Genomic DNA, 19,725 nt, shown 5'->3' on the forward strand with positions numbered 1-19,725 from the left:
TATCCGCCTCCCACTCTCTCCCTATTTATTTCAGAACCCCCTTCCCCTCCCCCTTTTCTGATGAAGGGTCTAGGCCCGAAACGTCAGTCTCTCTGCTCCTATGATGCTGCTTGGCCTGCTGTGTTCAATCTTTTGGTAACCTTAGTGACTAATTTGATCCAGAAATGAGCTTCCAAACTCATTTGTACCATTTCCAAGACCAGCTGTTTCAACCTTTTGTCTTATTAGCCAACTTCGCTGCTGTCTCGGCTTATTTGCTCCCAAAACACTCCTCTGTATTTTTGTCACCTCTAGATTTGGCTATTCCAATCCACTCTGTCCTTGTGCAGTGCTGACAATGGAGGGGAGTGTATGTCTGATGGTGGCTTATGATCCTTTTGCTATGGATGCTGGCAGGATGGAAAGCTAGGGTCAGGAGGATCCTATTAGAAGGGAAAAGAAGCAATGAGAGCAGAAGTGTAGGAGATGCATCAGACCACTGCTGAGGGCCCTTCAACCATGGTGGCAAGGAATCCTCATTTGAGGAAAAAGGTGGGCATTTCTGAGGCACCCGTGCAGTAAGTGGCATCATTAGAACAGATATGACAGAGGTGAAGAATGGCATGGAGTATGTAAAGGAAGCAAGATATAAGGATGTATAATCCAGATAACTGTGGGAGTCATTGGGTTTGTAATGAATATTGGTGGTCAAGCTATCCCCAGAAAAGGAAACAGATGTTGAGGAAGAGGGGCATCAGATACAGACTGTAAGTCCATGGACCATATCATATTGGAGCAGAATTAGGCCTTTTGGCCCATCGAGTCTGCTCCACCATTCAATTATGGCTGATGTGTTTATGAACCCCATTCTCCTGCCTTCTCCCAGTAACCCTTGACCCCCTTACCAATCAAGAAGTAGCCATTCCTGTCTTAAATACACTCAATGACTTGGCCTCCACGGCCTTCTGTGCCAATAAGGGCACTCTCTAGCTGAAGAAATTCCTCGTTTCAGTTCAAAAAGGTTGCCCCTTCACTCTGAGTCTGTGACCTTGGGTCCTGGTCTCTCCTACTTGTGGAAACATCTTCATGTCCCCTCTATGTAGGCCTCTCAATATTCTGAAAGCTTCAATCAGATCCCCTTCATCCTTCTAACCTCCAAGTAAAGACCCAGTTCCTCAACTGTTCCTCATATGATAGGTCCTTGATTCCCAGATCATTCTTATCAGCCTCCTCTAGACCCCCTCCAAGGCCAGTATGTCCTTCATTTGGTACAGGGGCCAAAACTCCTCTCAAAATATTCCAGATGCATTCTGACTAAAGCCCTGTACAGCCCCAGGAGTACATGCACACTGTGTTTTATATTCTAGCCCTCCCCAAATGAGTACTAGCATTGCATTTCCCTTCCTAACTGCCAACTAGACCTGCAAATTAACCTTCAGAGAATCCTGAAGTAAGACTCACAAGTCCCGTTGTGATTCAGATTTTTGAAATCAATCCACAATTTGAAAATAACTTATGCCTCCAATCCTCTGCCCGAAGTGCATAACCTTTCACTTTCCCACATTGTATTCCATCTGCCACTTCTTTGCCCACTCTCCTAGTCTGTCCATTTCGTTCTGCAGCTTCATCGCCCCCTCACCACTACCGGTCCCTTCACCTATCTTTTGAGTTATCTGTAAACTTAGCAACTGCCCTCAGTTCCTTCATCCAAATCACTATTGTATAATGTGAATAGTTGTGGTCCCAACATAGACTCCTGTGGAACTCCACTAGTCACCAGCTGCCATCCCAAAAAATGACATTTATATCCCTACTCTGTCTTCTGCCAGTCAGCCAATCCTCTATCCTAACACCATGCGCTCTTATTTATTTAGCAGTATCCTGTATGGCATCATGTCAAAAGCCTTCTGGGAATCCAAATAGATCACGTGCACTGGCTCTCCTTTGCCTAATGTGTTTGTTGCCTCGTCAAAGAATTCTAAAACGTTGTCAGGCATGATCTTCTCTTGACAAAAACTGTGCTGACTCGGCTGTATTTTATCATGCATTTCCAAGTACTCCGCAAACTCATCCTTAATGGATTCTAAAATCTTACCAACGATCAAGGTCAGGCTAACCGGCCTATACTTTACCGTCTACAGCCTGCGTCCCTTCTTAAACAGGGGTGTTAGCCATTTTTCAGTCCTCTGGGACTTTGCCTGACTCCAGTGAATCCTGACAGATCACCACCAATGCCTCCAGAATCTTCTCTAGAAGCCTGCAACAAACTTGACAGGTTTGAATATCAGCAGCAGTTAGATGAGGTCATAAGTGAACAGTAATGGTCCAGTTAAGGGCCTGAATTTGCATCTGGGCAGGAAAGCCATCCACAAGTCTTACTACCCCACACTTAATCAGGTTGAGGTGACAAGACGGCAGACTCCCCAACCTGGATCCTCACTCCCAATTTCATGCCATGTATTTTCAAGGGTGCTTAAGTTATGCCCCAATCCTCAAGTGCACTTTGATCTGTTTCACAACCTTTCATGGAATACATGAATTGCCATTTTTCTCTTCCTATTTGGAGTATTTTACAGTTATATAAATTAAAATTAACCTGCCATTTCTGCGTCTGTGCAATTTCTTAATGTTACTGTAAATCAAATGTTCATGGCAATTTTTCAAAGAACAATACAGCATACTTGTTTAAGATAGAAGGTAAAAATATAGTTGTTGGTAAATCAGAAATGAAAGACAAAATTCTGGGAATGAAACGAGCATTTCAGCATTGTGAATCAAAGTGAAATATTAAAAGAAAAATGTTATCAAATACTAATGAGCCTGTTCTGTACTGTCGTCACTTTCTGTTTGTATATAAACTATCAAGATGAAAGAAAAAATATTTTTCAATGTCAAAGGGTCAATAAATAACTCTGACTTCAAGGTCTTGAGAAGACTTGTAGCTCATGTTGGTGCTGTTGTTGACTTGCTCGCTGAGCTGGTAAGTTTGTTTGCAGATGTTTCATCACCACACTACGTACCATCATCAGTGTGCCTCCTTTGAAGCGTTGGTGTTCTGTCCTGCTTGCTATCTGTGTCTCAGTTGCTGAGGTGAGTGGCATCACTTCCAGATTTGTTTCTTAGTGGTTGGTATGTGGGGTCCAGCTCTACATGTTTGTTAATGGAGTTCCAGTTTGAGTGGCAGGCCTCCAGGAATTCTCATATGTGTCTTTGGTTAACTCGTCCTATATGGCTACGTTGTCCCAGTCGAATTGGTGTCCCTCTTTGTCCATGTATATTGAAATGAGTGATAGTTGGTCATGTTTCTTGGTAGCTAATTGGTGTTCATGAATCCTGATGGCTAGTTTCCTTTGGGCTTGCCCTATGTATTGTTTTTGGCAGTCTTTGCATGGTATCTTGTAAGTAACTTTTTGGTTCTGTTAATTGTGGTTGTCGGATCCTTTATTCTCATCAGCAGCTGTTGTAGTGTAACTGTCAGTTTGTGGGCTACCATGATTCCTAGGCTGTGGAGTAATCTGGTGGTCATTTCACATATGTCTTTTAATGTATGGTACCTACACAACAAACCACAACAAGAAGAGACAACCTGTCCAGAGGCACTGGTCACCTTACCATACATTTAAGACACATCTGAAATGTTCACCAGATTACTCCGCCCCCTAGGAATCATGGTAGCCCACAAACTGACAGCTACTGACGAGAATAAAGGATCCGACAACCACAACTAACAGAACAAACATTATTTACAAGATACCATGCAAAGACTGGCAAAAACAATACATAGGGCAAACCCAAAGGAAACTAGCCATCAGGATTCATGAACACCAACTAGCTACCAAGAGACATGACTAACTATCACTCATTTCAATACACATGAATAAAGAGGGACACCAATTCGACTGTGATAACATAGCCATCCTAGGACAAACCTAGCAAAGACATGCATGAGAATTCCTGGAGGCCTGCCACTCAAACTGGAACTCCATTAACAAACATGTATAGCTGGACCCCATATACCAACCACTAAGAAACAAATCTGGAAGTGATGCTACCTACCCCAGCAAACTGAGACACATAAATAGTAAGCAGGACAGAACACAGACGCTTCACCGGACGCGCACTAATGATGGTACCTGGTATGGTGACACAATGTCTGCAGACAAACTTATCGGCTCGCCAAGCAAGTCAGCAACCGAAATAACAGTCATTAAATATTGGTCATGAAAACAGTCCACTATCTAACCTCCTTTTAAAGTTAAACTGTTAAATACCATTTCACAATTTAGCTGTTTTAAAGTAGTGAGCATAGTTGACGTTGTAAGCCAATTAACGGAGAAAATATCCAGGTCACCCGTGTGAGGGAGCTGAATGGGTGGCAGTGGATATCTCGTAATAACTTGTCAGTAAATTCAGTAGTTCCCAATTGATTTTTGTGCTACGACTGGAAAAAAATAAATACTTGAGCACCCCAATGATAAAATTTGCAGGACTTAACTGTCAGCAAAAGAGGATAATTGCATGTGAATACAAAGGGATATGTAACGATTATCAAAAGGCACTGATTTTCAGTTTTCACAGACAAATGGTAAAAATTGGAAGAATCAATGAAGTATGTGGACCAATTAGCCTAAAATTTCTTCAGGCTCTAAGCTTACTCCCTTCATCTGAATTTGCTGCAGCAATACTGGACAACTCATTTGAACACAATGTGTTTGTCACCAAAGCTCCTAATATGGGAATTAATCCACATTCACATTGTGCATGTATGAGCAGAATTGATAAAATAACCCAGTAACTTGAAAATATAAATGCTGAAGTCTCACTAGTCAAATTAATTAGACTCGGTCACCATTTCTAATGGGATTTTAGAAGTCAACGCAGGTATGTCTTAGTGTTGATGGCTGAAATACAGTAGAAAGCAAGAAAATTGGAGGGAATTGATCACTTGTCTTTTGAATTAAAATCTACATGCTGTGTATCATGATTGTCCTTCATATTTGATGGTGCTGGGAATTAGTTTATCCAAATTAATAGCCAAGTGAGCTAACTGTCACAGTTTAGATTGTGCATGTGATTTCAAATAAACACTGGGCGAACACCTAATTTATTGGTCACTAAGAGGGTTCCAGCAGTGCTTGAGGATATTTGTACTAATCTGCAGACTAGTTAGTTCACATCTAAATCCTGAAAAAAAAATTAAAATGGTAAGTTGCTACAGTGTGAAACAAATTGTTTAAACTGGTTTTTGTTATACTATTTGATTAATGCCTTCTAGATTTCAATTTGACTTCACAAAATGACTTCTATCACTGAACTAAAAATATTAATTTTCTCCCTTTAAACAACTGTTAGGAAAGCTAAACCATAAAATAAGGTTAAATTGACAATTTTTTTTTTGGCATTAAGCAATTAAGTTGAGAAACCTATCCAAAGCTGCTTTGGAAAATTGTGCTCTACGATGTGTATTAGAACATGAGAGTTTTAAGTAATTCTGAGAAAAAGAGTGACGAGTAGCCAAAACAACAATTTGCAATCTTCACAAACTTTCAAACACTTGATTGTCAGCTGATTAAAATTCAAATCTAATGCAAAGTTAAAGAAAACAATTATTCAACTTATCTTTGAAATAATACTATAGTATAACAAATTTCTGTAAGTTAATAAACCTCCAAAGTATAAAAAAAAATTGTTTAAAATATAACCCAGTTCCTAATAATGTCAGCCAACTATGGGGTACAGCACCATCTGCTCTGTGACTGTAATAATTGATTTTGAACATGCTTCATTGCACAGGCAAATGCTTGAAAACTTGTATCATGGAAAAGCTCGTGACATCAAATAATTAATGTAAATTGCATTATAATTAAGCAACACTTAAATGTTGACTTTAGCACAGTGACAAAAGAAAAACCAATAAATTAGAATTTAAATTAATTTGAACACTGGTTACTTCTACAGCTTATGCAAACTCTTAGTTGCAACTCCCACCGTGCAAAGATGTGCAGGCTAGGTTGATTGGCCATGCTAAATTGTCCGTAGTACCCAGGATCTCTAGGTTAGGTGAGTTAGATATGGGAAATCAGGGGTAGGGAAATGGGTCTGGGTGGGATGCTCTTCAGAGAAACAGTGTGGATTTGTTGGGCCAAATGGCCTGTTTCCACACTGTAGGGATTCCATGATTCTTAATTTTGTAGAACAGTTGCTTAAGTAAATGTTGCAGTTTCTTAAAAATCAAGTTAATAATTCAAAGGACAAAATGAAACAAAATGTATAGAAATTAAGCATTTACATTTAAATTTTTCAAGTTTAGATTGGTGAGATGGGTAATGTGAAGAACTTTTTTGCTTCATGAACTCGGACCGACCAGCCACTTACTGCTTCTACCAGGGGTCGGTTAGCTCATATGGCTGGTCTGCAATGTAGACACGCCAACAGTGTGTTACCATAAAAGTGTTGCCTTCTCCGCCTCACCCCTTGCCCGAGGCCTGGTGTAAAGGTTAGGTTGCCGTAGTCTTACCAAACAGTAGGGCTACTCTTTCATTAGAGAGAGAAGACTGATGGTAGTTTAACCTGAGGGTCACCATGCCTCCGTGAAATGAGAGGATGGGAAGGGGAGTGCTTCATTGTAACCTCAGCCAGAATTGAACCCATGTTGGCATAACTCTGCAACAGAAACTAGCCATCCAGCCAACTGAGCTAACTGATCTCCATGAGGCATGGTAACTCTCAGGTTAAACTCACCACCAGCCACTCCCTCTAGTAAAAGAGCAGCCTATGATTCTCCTGGGAGCAATGACAACTTTGACTCTACTGCTTCAAGATCATCTAATGTAGACAATGTGGTTAGCCGCTAACTCTTTTGTCAGATTTTTATCAAAGGTTATGAACTAGTCATAATGGGTAATGGTCTAAGGGGAAGTTTATTTACATTAGTAATGCAACAAATGTACAGTGCTGCAAATAGATGAGCAGAGGAGCATGAGTAGGCTATTCAACCCTCATGCCTTGCTCTACCATTCTCGATCATAATTGATCATGTACTTGAATGCTATTTCTCCTCACTACCCCGACATAAAATGTTGGAATAGTCAGCAAGTCAAGCAACATGGCCTGATTTTGTAGTCAATGGTGAAGCAAGGATGCTTTCCTTTGAGCTCAAAGATTGCTTCATTGAGATTTCTAAGATAAGAATGTTCACCTGGTTGCCATGTATTTAATTTACATACATAATTAATATTATATAATTATTGGGAATTTCCAACCTCAGTGCACTGATATTATCAAGCTGTCCAGGCAGTTAATCACATTAAAGAATTCTCAAACAGTGAACAAAAATTCAAAGAACTAACTCAAGCCCACACCTGAAGTGTTGTGTGCAGTTTTGGTTTCCTTATCCAAGGAAGGATATAGAGAGTGTGCAACCAACGTTTGACCGGAATCCATCTGTGAAGGGAGGCAGGATTGTTTAAGACGATATTTACTGGAGATTGAAAAGATGAGAGTGGACATCTCATAGAAACCTATAAAATTCTCCCAAGACTTGACTGGACTTGACTTACAGGTAGATGCTCCCGATGATCATGGAATCCAGAACCAGAGCTCACAGCCTAAGGATTCAGTGTAGGCCATTTAGGATTGAGATGAAAAGAAATTTCTTCACCAGAGAGTGATGAGCTTGTGGAATTTGCTGCCGTAGAAAGTGGTTGATGTCATAATATTGAATGGTTTCAGGACAGAGATAGAAATAGTTCTTAGGAGTAAAGGGTTCAAAGGGTATGGGACAAAAGCGGGCAGAGGGTACTGAGTTGGATGATCAGCCATGATTATATTGAAGGGCTGAACAGGCTTGAAAGGCCAAATAGCTGATTCCTAGTATTTTCTGTTTCCGTATTCCAAAATTGAGATAATACAAGAGAAAGGCATTGAAGTTGATGATCAACCATGATTATGTTGAATAGTGGAATAGGATGAACAGGCTGAATGGCTTGTTTCTGTTCCTGTATTCCTATCCATATAATTATAGTCTGCTTCTTATGACTGTTGTACAATGCTTTGGGGTGGCATGGTGACTCAGTGGTCAGCACTACCAGGGGCCCAAGTTTGATTCCACCCTTGGGCAACTGGCTGTGTGGAGTTTGCACCTTCTCCCCGTGTCTGCATGGGTTTCTTCTGGGTGCTCCAGTTTCGTCCCATAGTCTAAAGATATGAGGGTTAGGTGGATTAGCCATGTCTAGGGATGGGCATGCTAGATGGATTAGCTAAGGCAACTGCAGGGTTACAGTTATAGGGTAGGGGTGTGTGTGGGATGCTCTTTGGAGTGGTGGTGTGGACTCAATGAGCCGAATTGCCTGCTTCCACACTGTAGGAATTCTATGATTCCATGAATTAGTTAATTATAGTTGGACTTATGCGGGGAGCTCAGGTGAGATTAGGCAGGAAGTTCCATATTAAGCAAAAAAACAGTCTCAGGACTTCTTTATTTAAACCGCCATCATGCATACTCGGAACAGTACTGACGAAGACCAGGAAGCATGTTTCCACTCTCAGACTTTTACTTTAAACCATGAAGGCTAATTGAATCTGTTCTGCTGTTGCTCGTAGCCCCTCCTGCCAGGAGATCTGTCATGGTCTGTCACAGTTCTTTGCCTTGCGCAATGCTCGTAATTCCTCTGTAGCTTGTTTGCACTGCGCTTGTCTGCCTTCCAGCAAAGGATAGAATAGGATAGAAATTCATTGTGTGTACTGCTACGTGAACAATACGGTGGAACGTTTTATAAGTCACCCCACCATGGCACCTACATCAATGACAGAAGTCAAGCATAATTTTTTAAAAATATTAATATAAAGTTCATCGCAGTTCACTTAACGGTTTCTGGGCTCGGAAAACCAAATTAGGAACGAGGAAATACCCTGAAGACACAGCCACTCCTGGACGAGAGTGCCTGCTGGGCCGCTGGAATACCTGGACGCCAAAGATGAAGAAGACCTCTACATAGGGATGAGACCTCCACGCTGGGTGACTGCCAAGCCGGGCTGAGACCACCTTTTCTCCTTCAGGCACCAGGGCCTGGTTGCAGACCTGGAGCCTCAGCCTGGCCTGCAGGTCTGAGCCGGGGGAGTCAGACTGGGACCTATACCTTGCTCACCGGGAGACCCCCTGCTAAGGTGGAGCCATGTCCGGCTCATCCTGTCATTGCTGTTGCTGCTAGAGGCCTCTTCCTTCACCTGCCACTTTCCAAAATTAAAAGAAAATAAAGAGAAAAGAAAGGAGCAAAAGTGAAAAGAAAACAAAAGTCAACTGGAGTGGACAAGCCCTGGGCTAAGTCCCCCTACTCTGTCGCTATCTTGATTTTGAAAAAAAAAGCCTAGGTTGACCTCTTTCTGTCACTCTCTACTTTGCCCTATAGGAGAGGTATCTTAGTTTTTTTTTCTTCAGTCCTGATCATAAGGCAAAAATACACATATCCAGGAAAGAAAATGCCACTTTTTAACTCTTGCAATTTCAAGCACTTGTTCATTTTTTCTTGTGTTTAAATAAAATTGTAAAGATATATCCGAGCATGAACATTTCAGTGCTATTTCTCCGACATGTATTTTCATCAAGTTTCTGAGGCATGCAGGAAATTAGATTTCTTGTTACAACATTAAGTTTTCTTGCTAACACATCCTTCATCATCATTAAAGTACTTCTGGCCATCTCTATTCATCCTCTGACTTTGGTATCTGCTGTACTTTGTCCTACGACTTGATATGTACCTACTTGTTCCAGTATATTGTCATTTCTTCAGACTTCACTCTAGTTTCTTATAATGCATTCCCTCTAACTATTGTTTTTGACTTTGTGCTGCTCATGCGCAGACCATTTGCTCAGCTTCCAGGTTTGACTTGATCTGCTATTTTGTACAGCCTGTTCTGATCCTGCATGTAACAGTGTCATCAGCATTCCACAAGTTTGTTCTTGTGTTCAGTTTTTACCCTTTGAAGTACATTTAGTTCTTTGAAAGTTTTGTACAGAACGAATGATCTTGCATGGTCATACTCCCTCCTTCACTTGAAACATATGACTTTCTATTTTCTAGTTTCACGCTTGTTACTTGGTCTCAATATAGAGTCTGGATAAATCCATCTTTACTGTCAATGTCACATTTCAGTAGCATGTAAACATTCTTATTTACTTTAAGCAATTTAACCATTTTCTTCCATTAAGTAGTTCCTGTCTTATTTCTACTCCAGGTCTGACTTCACTTCACCAATTCTCCTTCAAATCTGTTATTATTTCTTTCTGTTATGATTTTCTAAATCACTTTGGTAGGATTACACTTTTAGCCTATAATAAAGTGATTGCTCAACATTGCTTTAGGTTCTTGGGTAATGAAAAACATTGCCATAGTCCTATTGGTCGACATGGCTGCTCTGTCATTAAAAAGATGTCATTTAACCTGTGGGTCACCATGTCTCAGATGAGGGGACATGTTGAGAAAGACAGTCTTTCATGGTAACCCCAGCTGAAGTGGGAATGAAGTGATGCAGAGTAACGCCACAGCATAAGTTTAATTGCTGCACTAACTGAGTTTACTATGAATGTCCTACCTTCTCAACTTTGTCCCTTGCTTTGAGACGTTGTGACCCTCAGATTAAACTACCACCTACATTGCAGAGGCGGAGCGCCAGCTCTCAGATATCTCCTCCTATCTTCCCCTGGACCATGACCCCACTATGATGAATCAGGCCATGTATCTACTACAGTAACTGATCTCATTTCATCTGGTGACCTCCCCGCCTCCTCCCCCTACCACCCCTGCATGACACACACACACACACACACACACACACACACACACACACACACACACACACACACCCATTGTTTCAGCCTGCCCCTGCTCCACAGAACGTATCTCTTCCTACCTTGACTCAGTCTTCTCTCCCCGGTCCAATCCCTGCCCACATACATCTGTGATGCCTCTGACGCTTTATGCCAGTTTCAAAACTGCTAGTTTGCAGGTTCTAGCAGCCGCCTCTTTACTGTGGATGTGCAATCCCTTTACACGTCCATTCCCCACCAGTTCGGTCTTAGGGCTCTCCGCTTCTTCCTGGAGCAAAGACCTGAACCCTCCCCACCCGCCACCAACCCCCTCTGCTTGGCTGAGCTCGTTTTCACCCTCAAAAACTTTTCTGTTTTAACTCCTGTCATTTTCTTCAGGTCAGAGGGGTGGCCATGGGTACCTCCTTGGGCCCCAGTTATGCCTGTCTCTTTGTGGGTACGTGGAACATTCCTTGTTCCAGTCCTATTCCGGCCCCCACCCACAACTCTTTCTCCGATATATCGATGATGTCATTGGTGCTGATTCCCTCTCATCCGGAATTGGAAAAGTTCATTGATTTTGCTTTCAATTTCCACCCTGCCCTCACTTTCACCTAGGCTATCTCTGACTCCTCCCTTCCCTTCCTCGACATCTCTGTTTCCATTTCTGGGGATAGACTGGCCACCAATATCCACTATAAACTCACTGACTCCCACAGCTACCTGGACTATATATCCTTCCACCCTGCTTCCTGTAAAGACTCCATCCCATTCACTCAGTTCCTCCATCTCCATCGCGTATGTTCAAATGAGACCAGCTTTGATAAGGGAGCCTCTGAAATGTCCGTTGCCTTCCTCAAACGAAGGTTCCCCAGCACCGTTGTCAACAGGGCCCTCGACCGGGTCCGACCCATTTCCAGCACTTCTGCCCTCACCCCTTCTCTTCCCTCCCGCGACAGTGATAGGGTTCCCTTTGTCCTTACCTACCATGACACAAGCATCCATAGCCAGAAGATCATCAGATGGCATTTCCGTCACCACCAGACACACATTGCCCTCCCCTCCCTTGACCACCTTCTGCAGGAACTGTTCCCTCCGGGACACCCTGGCCCACTCTTCCTTCACCCCCAACACCGCCACCTCCCCCTGCCATGACACCTTCCCCTTCAACCGGTGAAGGTGCAACACCTGCCCATTTATCTCCTCCATCCTCACTATCCAAGGGCCCAAACATACCTTCCAGGTGATACAACACTTCACCCTCACTTCCCAAAATCTACTTACTGCATTCAATGCTCACAATGTGGTCTCCTTTATATTGGGGAAATGAAGCGTAGACTGGGTGACCACTGCACAGAACATCTACATTCTGCTCGCAAAAAAGACCCTGAGCTACCCTGCCTGCCACTTTAACACACCACCCTGTTCCCTGGCCAACATTTCTGTCTCAGGCTTGCTGCAGTGTTCCAGCGAAGCTCAACGCAAGCTGGAAGAACAACACCTCATTTTCTGCTTGGGGACCCTGCGGCCCTCTGGACTCGATATCGAGTACAATAATTTTAGGGCCTAAACTCTCCCATATCCTAGCCCCCTACCCCACACACCAGGCCTTGTTATCACACAGTTTGCCATTACACACTATCAGTCCCCATTAACAACTATCCACCTTCCTAGCTAGATCACTGTCAACTCCTTTGTCTATCCAACTGCTCTTCTCTTCTCTTCGGGTTCTATCCGGTTGTTTACTCCCTATCCCATGCCCCTGTCGATTTTCTGCATATAAACCGACGCTTTCCCAGCTACCATCGGTTCTGAGGAAAGGTCACCAGACCCGAAACGTTAACTCTGTTTGTTTTCTTCACAAATACTGCCAGACCTGCTGATCTTTTCCAGCAACTTCTGCAGTGTTCCTGATTTACAGCATTTGCAGTTCTTTTGGTTTTTACATGTTAATACTAAGGTTAACGTGCAGGTTCAGTTGGAATTAAGATGTTAGCATTCATTTGGAGAGAGCTAGAATATAACAGCAGGGATGTACTGCTCAGGCTGTGTAATTATCTGGTCAGATTGCATTTGGAATATTCAGAGCGGTTTTGGGCACCGTATCCAAGAAAGAATGTGCTCGCCTTGGAGGGGATTCAAAAGAGGTTTGCAAGGATGATCCCGGGAATGAAGGGTTTGTCATATATCGAGAGGTTGATGACTCTGGGTCTGCACCGGATGGAGTTTAGAAGGATGAGGAGGGAAAACGTACAGAATACTGAGTTACCTGGAGAAGATGTTTCCACTAGGAGGAGAGACTAAGGCCCAAGGGCACAGCCTCAGGTTGAAGGGAAAACCCTTTAGAACTCGATTGAGTGTCTGATTTTGGGAGCTAGCATTGGGAAGTGGTCAGTGTTGCTGCTGAAAACCATTCCCTGGACTTTCTGCTGAATTTTCACCTCATGCTCCCATCCTACCCTGTCTTACCTTTGGCCTCGGACCCTTTGTTGATCCAGGGCCTCTGGTTAAGTCTATTGCCACTGACACTGCTACTTGTGGAGATGATGACCGTGCAGAGGTGCAGCTTTCTAACTGAATGACAACTCTCAGGTATATGGAAATTCCCTGGAACCCTTAATCCCAGATCCACTCACTTTCCTAAACAAGAGTGACATGGGATCCCGTTGGCTCTTCAGCTGGTGAACAAGAAATCCGTGACAAATATCAAATTTGGTTCCTGGAGTCTGACTTTAAATTTAACATGCCCAATCAGTACAGAGCAGCAATCAACAACTGTGCGTGGAATATTGAATTGCATACCCAAATAGAACACTATAAATCAAAAAGCTGTGGTTATGCTTTTAGTGTTTGTCACACCGTACCCAAGTGCTAGCCCGGCACTAATTGCCAGGAAATGAATTAAGACTGTCCAGCAGGCTGATCAACTGCAAAATTAATATGATTTGCAAATCAGAAACTTGGACATTTTAACTTGGTAAATAAGCTTCTTAAAAGCTGATCTTCCAATTAATTATTGTATGGAGGTAATTGTAGAATATTGATGAAATGTGAAAAACAAGAGCCAGAGTTTAAGTTTAAGACAAGTTCTTCACATGAGTGATGTCAATTGGAGTTGATTTTCAAATGTGGTTGTAGATGTTAAAATTATATTTCAATTTAAACAAACTAAATGCTACCATAAGATATAGGAGCAGAAATAGGCCTTTCAGCCCATCCAGTCTGCTCTGCCATTCGATCTTGGCTGATCGAATGAAAGGAACGGACTGCCGTGTCTTGGCTGGGAACAAAACCTGGGTCTCCATGTGGTGGGCCACCACTGAACCACCAATGCATTGACAATTGAGCATCTGATTGCTTTTCGTCATCTGTAGTTATTTTTGAGAATGTTTTTAGCACAAAACATCAAAATTAATTTCTTGTAAATATCACCAGAAGTCCGATTCACCAGAATGTCTGTGATAAGTTTATATCTGGACTGAGGGTGTATGAGTATTGGTTAATACCAGTTCGCTGTATGTTATAAGATTAGAAAAATATAAAGGATGGACAAGTTTCTTTATATTTATCATTTTGTAATTGCTGAAAACTTTACATATGTAAACTGTAATTATATCCATGTGCTGGAACATGAAGATGTCTTTGAATATAAGCAGCATCTAGAGAAACTGTTTTGGAAGCATTATCCCGGTCCTCGCAAAAGCATAGTTCAAAGTTGTTCAAAGACACCATGAGAAAGTGAGGCCTTTTACAAGAATATTATTCATAAGAGTATGTATTTCTCCAGACTAATATCTTGTGTACTTTCCTTACTCAAGACAAATCCCTACAACAATATGACAATTCCTGTAGCTTTAGGAGGATTCATTTGAATATAGATTTTATGCCATGTACATTTTGAGGTCAAACTAATTGAATGCAAACACTTTTGTGTTCTAGCATAATCGTGCTTCTTGGACGCTTTGCTCAAGCGAAAAGTGGCTCAATCAGGTGTAAAGTTAAAGTATATATCTTAATATTAAGCCACAGATTTTGTAGAATGCACCCACTAACTAATATTACATTTAATAATTATTTAATAATTTAATAATATTAAAATCTACACGTTAATTATATGCGTCATTTATGTTCCATTACCTGAAGGACTACCAAAAGAAATCATTCCAGACTGGGTTTCTTTTTTAAATACTCTTAGTAGATACCAATACCATATAATTATGTATATCTCTGTGTCATTTAGCATGCATGCTTCTCAAAAGCTATTGTTTGATGTCAGTATTCACAGATTTAAAAAGAAATTATGGAAGATTGTTCCATGTAATTTAGTAGAAATGACGATTGCTTCGAACATGGTTGAGTAGCACTGCTGTTTCATGAAACGATTTCCATGTCTGGTTGAACACTGATATATGTATACAGTCTTGGTTAGAAAATAAGCAAAAGGCCAATGTTCACAGGCAACAGAAGAAGAAAAAAACTTATATGGTTACTTCTTATGGACAAGGTTTTAAGAATCTGCTAACAAATGGATCAAAAATTATGTTGAAAAGACCTGAGACCTATTCAGAAGTCCAAGTAAGGATCTGTTGTCTTCTAAAACCTATATGAATTAAAGTGACAAGAACTGTAAATATGGCATGATTCCCCTCTGTGTTGATGTTCTTCTTTATGCTCACAGACCAAAACGTTGTAGTTTCGGGACTTTTTTTTTAAACAATGTTCATCCCCCAACCCCATTGTGTGTAGGTTGAGATTGTGAAGCTGAAATTTCGAACAGATGAGAGGTGGAACAGAACCCTTAGCCAATCAAGTCAAAAGCTATTTTGACCCAGTTGCAAATTGCAACAGTTGAGACATCAGATATTTGAGGTGGCAGCTAGCACTGATCAAGACCAATTTGCAGACTTTCCCAGATCCATTTGCACAAAGATCAAATTTGCCTTGTTGCTCCACTTAGTCGTCCCTGAGATTTTTCTCCATGCAAAGTGAAGGAATGGAAAAGTTTTTTTTTTGTTTTAAAATGGGATTCATTATTTTGTTCAAATAAAGCAATCGGTCATCCCTGAGATAAAACACCTTTGTTTCTGGCAAGTTGTGGAGTCATTCCCATTGCTTCAGCAAGGTTCAATATTAAACTGTAGTTAGTTATGCTGGTGCTTTTTTCGAACAGATTCCTCACGGTGGCATGGAAGCTCTCCAGTCACAATCCTTGATATTGGTTGGAGGACCAACTGTTCAAATAAGCTGAAGGTCTGTCCATGACTTCTGAAGTTAGAAAATTTCAAAATTCGGTTACAAACTTGATCTGATCTACTTTGTGGTTACCTTACTTGTGCTGTGTTCCAATCTCGGAATTTTTGGCTCCAGTACATTTATTGGAATGTCCCTGGATGAGAATACTCCTTATTAAGAGGGACTGTTATTCAGTCAATGTTGAGACATCTTTCAGAACATACCAGCTTTTCTACAAATATTAGTTGATGTCATGAGCAGCAGTAAAATGTGAATAAAACATGCAATTTGTTAATGATGTAGCTGAAATGTGTTTATGCTCAGATGATTGTAATTACATGAGTGAGGGAAATAATATTTCCAGAGTAAAATTCTATTGGATCTCCCTGCTGATGCATTGAAGAAACTTGATGAATTGAAGTCCAATGATTAGAAGTAGTACGCGTAAAGAAATGCTTTGTTTTCCTCTGCCTGAAGGCACTTCAGCCATCACTGGAATAAGCAGTTAATTCAACAGCATTTTGTCTGAGATAAAAGAGAAATGTCAGATGACGTGCTGTTTTTACTTTGCTGTGAAACTTCACTGTATTTCACTATAGTTGAATGATAATTTAAAACAAAAGATCTTCAGAGAAGTATTAATCACCTTAGTTCATAATCGGTTTACTGGTTTACTATCAGTGCTAATACTAATTTTGTTAAATTTGCACTTTAAGGATTTTTTTAAATGCATTCATAGGTTTGCTGGTGAAGGCCCATTTATTCCTATGCATAATTGCTCCTGTAAGGTAGTGGTGAGCCATCTGAAACTGCTGCTGCCAGTGGGCTGGGTGGAACTGATGTTCCATGTGCCTATAGCCCTTGCCCCCGCGGTTGCAGAGATTACGAAGGTTGTGAAGTGTCATGGAAGAATTTCTATTGGAGTGGTAAATCCCCTCTGCATAGTCTCGCAATCACATTCCTTGTATAATGTGGTTTTCCCGAACTGCAAGCAATATTCTAGTTGTGACTTAACTGACATTTTATACAATTCCATCTTTTCTTAAACCCTGTGATTTGGCTAATAAAGATGCATATATCATATGCCGCCTTAATCACTTCAACTTTCTGTTTCACACCCTTAAGGGACCTGTGGACATGCACACAAAGCTCCTTCTGATCCTCTGTGTTTCCCAGGGTCTTAACAGTCATCGTGTACTCCCTTGCCTTGTTTGTCATGTCCAAATGGATCACCTCACACTTAGCCAGATTGAATTCCATTTGCTACTGATTAGCCCATCTGACCAGCCTATCTATATCCTCCTTAGGCTATCTTTCGCATTATTTACAACTTCAATAATTTCCATGTCATCCTCAAACTTACTGTTAAATCCTCCTACATTTAAATCCAAGTCATTTATTTTACCTAAAGTAGCAAAGAACCCAATACTGATCCCTACAGACCCCCATTGGACACAGGTTTCCAGTCACAAAAAATGCCCTGCGATCATCACTCTCCTCTTCGTGCCACTCAATCAATTTGTGATCCAATTAGCCAAACTTCCCTGGATCCTTGGCACTTTCCTTTGCTATCAGTCTCAAAATATATGGCCCATGTTTTATCTTTTTGGATTTGACTTTTCTAATTTGTTTGAGTGTTGTGTTAGAATTTTTCTTGTGTTTAGTATCTGATAAATCACACATTGTTAATTCAAGAAAGCCTGGTTAAAATGGACCTATTTTATCACTTACGTGCCATAAATCGCACCCATTTCACATCTCTTTTCTCCTTTCACCACCACGAACAATCCTTTTATCTTTTACACTGGCCCCCTCCACTATCTGCTCCCTAGCTGTTCCTCCACCTCTGTCTAAAATTGTCCAGCACCTTTTCAATTCTGAAGAAGTCATTACTGACTCAAAACGTTAACTCTCTTTTCCCCTCCATAGATGCTACCAGACCTACTGAGTTTCTCCAGCATTCTCCTGTTTGTTTCTGGTTAAATTAGCTCATTTTAAAATACAGGTTCTGGGAGATGGGTGTCCACAAGGAAAGCTTTTAAAGTAACCTTTTTGCAACTAGGAAAAGGTGTGGATCATGAAGGGAAGTCAGTTTATCCCTCGTCATTCAGGACCTTAACAGTTTTCTATCCGAACTGTAACAAATTGGAGAAGCTCGCTTGTATTCTGGTTGAAACAAGTTTGCAGTGCCAAATGAAGAAGTTGTCCATAAACATGGTTCTTATAATTCCTAACATTTTCTTGGATTTTAAGAGTAGTGATGAATTGAGAACATTGAAAAGTATTTGTGAAATACCAGTATTTCAAGCACTGTATATATCTTAGAATATCTAGAGAAAATAAAGGTTTGCTATAATATTTCATGTATGCTGTTTTCTTTGTTGTGACAAATAAATAACTTTTCAATAATTTAGCTGGAGGAACACTAGGTGAATCTATCCAGTCTTTTTGTGAACAGTCAAACTAATGACAGGTTTCAACAGGCTGACACAAGCTTGGCAGACTTAATTATTTCCCCTGAGTTGAATAATTCTATAAGTATACTACCTTATGACTCCATTATAGCTCAGTTGTGCCTGTTTTATCATTGGTCAATCAGATCTCGCTTTGTCTGCAGAGACTAATGTTCTGTCTTTATTCTTTGGCTTTCAAAGGACTTAACCAGCAGTCCTTCGACCCTGCAAACAATGATGAGCCACTGCAGTTTAATAATTCAAATGGCCCATTGGTGACAGAATGTTCTATCGCCCTCTCTAATGAACCAATCAAGAAAAGGAAACGGAATAATATATCTGCAGGTAAGAGGCAGAAATGCTCCCAGTTCCAGCTTAATCTCAAGTACTATAGAAAGTGTACAGACCATCAAATTGTCTTGATGTACTATTATTGCTTTAAAACAATAGCAAAGATTATGTATGCAGGAAGAAAAGAACTTTCCCTTATATACCTGAATACATTCTCATAATTTGCAAACTTACTTCACAACCTAGGGATTATTTTCAAACTTGAGTCATTGTTTAGTAGCCAAGTGCAGCAGATAATTCATGCACAGCAAGATGCCTGAAATGCTAATGGTTGAGATAGTAATGCTGGCCAGGACGTTCAAAGATCTCCCGTACTTCGAATAGTATCTGAATTGGCTGGCACAGCTGTGGTTTAACATGCTGTTCAAAAGCAGGTAATAAGAGAATATGCAGTTTTAGCATTTCCTTAATCTCTTCTCTTTAAGTTAAACAATTGCAGCCTTTTATAGGAATATAATTAGAAACAGCATGCAACTGGCTGTATGTACTTTTTTAATATGGTTTTAAAAATGGACGAGTTTGGAAATTGATTTTAGCTATAATTAATCATCTGTATGTTCATTTCTACTATGCATTACAATGAATGACAAGTGCGCACATAAGAATATAAATACCTTACTCATACTGAAAAACTAAGCATTATAATTGGTGTTAAATTATATACATATCCAGTTGATGACTTGTGGTGTTGTACTCAAGTGAGGCAAGACCCAAGTACAATGTTCAAGACGGTTAGTATTTAAGGCCTTGCTTTGAGTCACCAAATTTGACATCAAAAAAACCCAGAAATTTTCAAAAATATGAGCTGCCAAAAGATCAAAAGGACTTCTAAAAATTTATATCCAGTGTTAATTGGTATGGGGAGAAATGTTGTACTGGACAAATTTCAGTAGTAAAGCCATACAG

At 40.7% G+C, this 19,725-nt stretch overlaps 1 protein-coding gene across 4 annotated transcripts in view; it reads left to right on the forward strand.

Moving 5' to 3' along the window:
* enox2 (ecto-NOX disulfide-thiol exchanger 2) overlaps positions 1-19,725 on the forward strand; it is a 200,381-nt gene that overhangs the window by 76,257 nt on the left and 104,399 nt on the right. For all 4 annotated transcript variants that reach the window (XM_048604978.1, XM_048604979.1, XM_048604980.1 and 1 more), the window contains one exon: positions 18,670-18,813. In XM_048604978.1, coding sequence (XP_048460935.1) covers positions 18,670-18,813 — 144 coding nt within the window. The remainder of the gene's footprint in view (positions 1-18,669; positions 18,814-19,725) is intronic.

Source organism: Rhincodon typus, chromosome 14, assembly GCF_021869965.1.
Source record: "Rhincodon typus isolate 14 chromosome 14, sRhiTyp1.1, whole genome shotgun sequence".
Lineage (NCBI taxonomy): Eukaryota > Metazoa > Chordata > Chondrichthyes > Orectolobiformes > Rhincodontidae > Rhincodon > Rhincodon typus.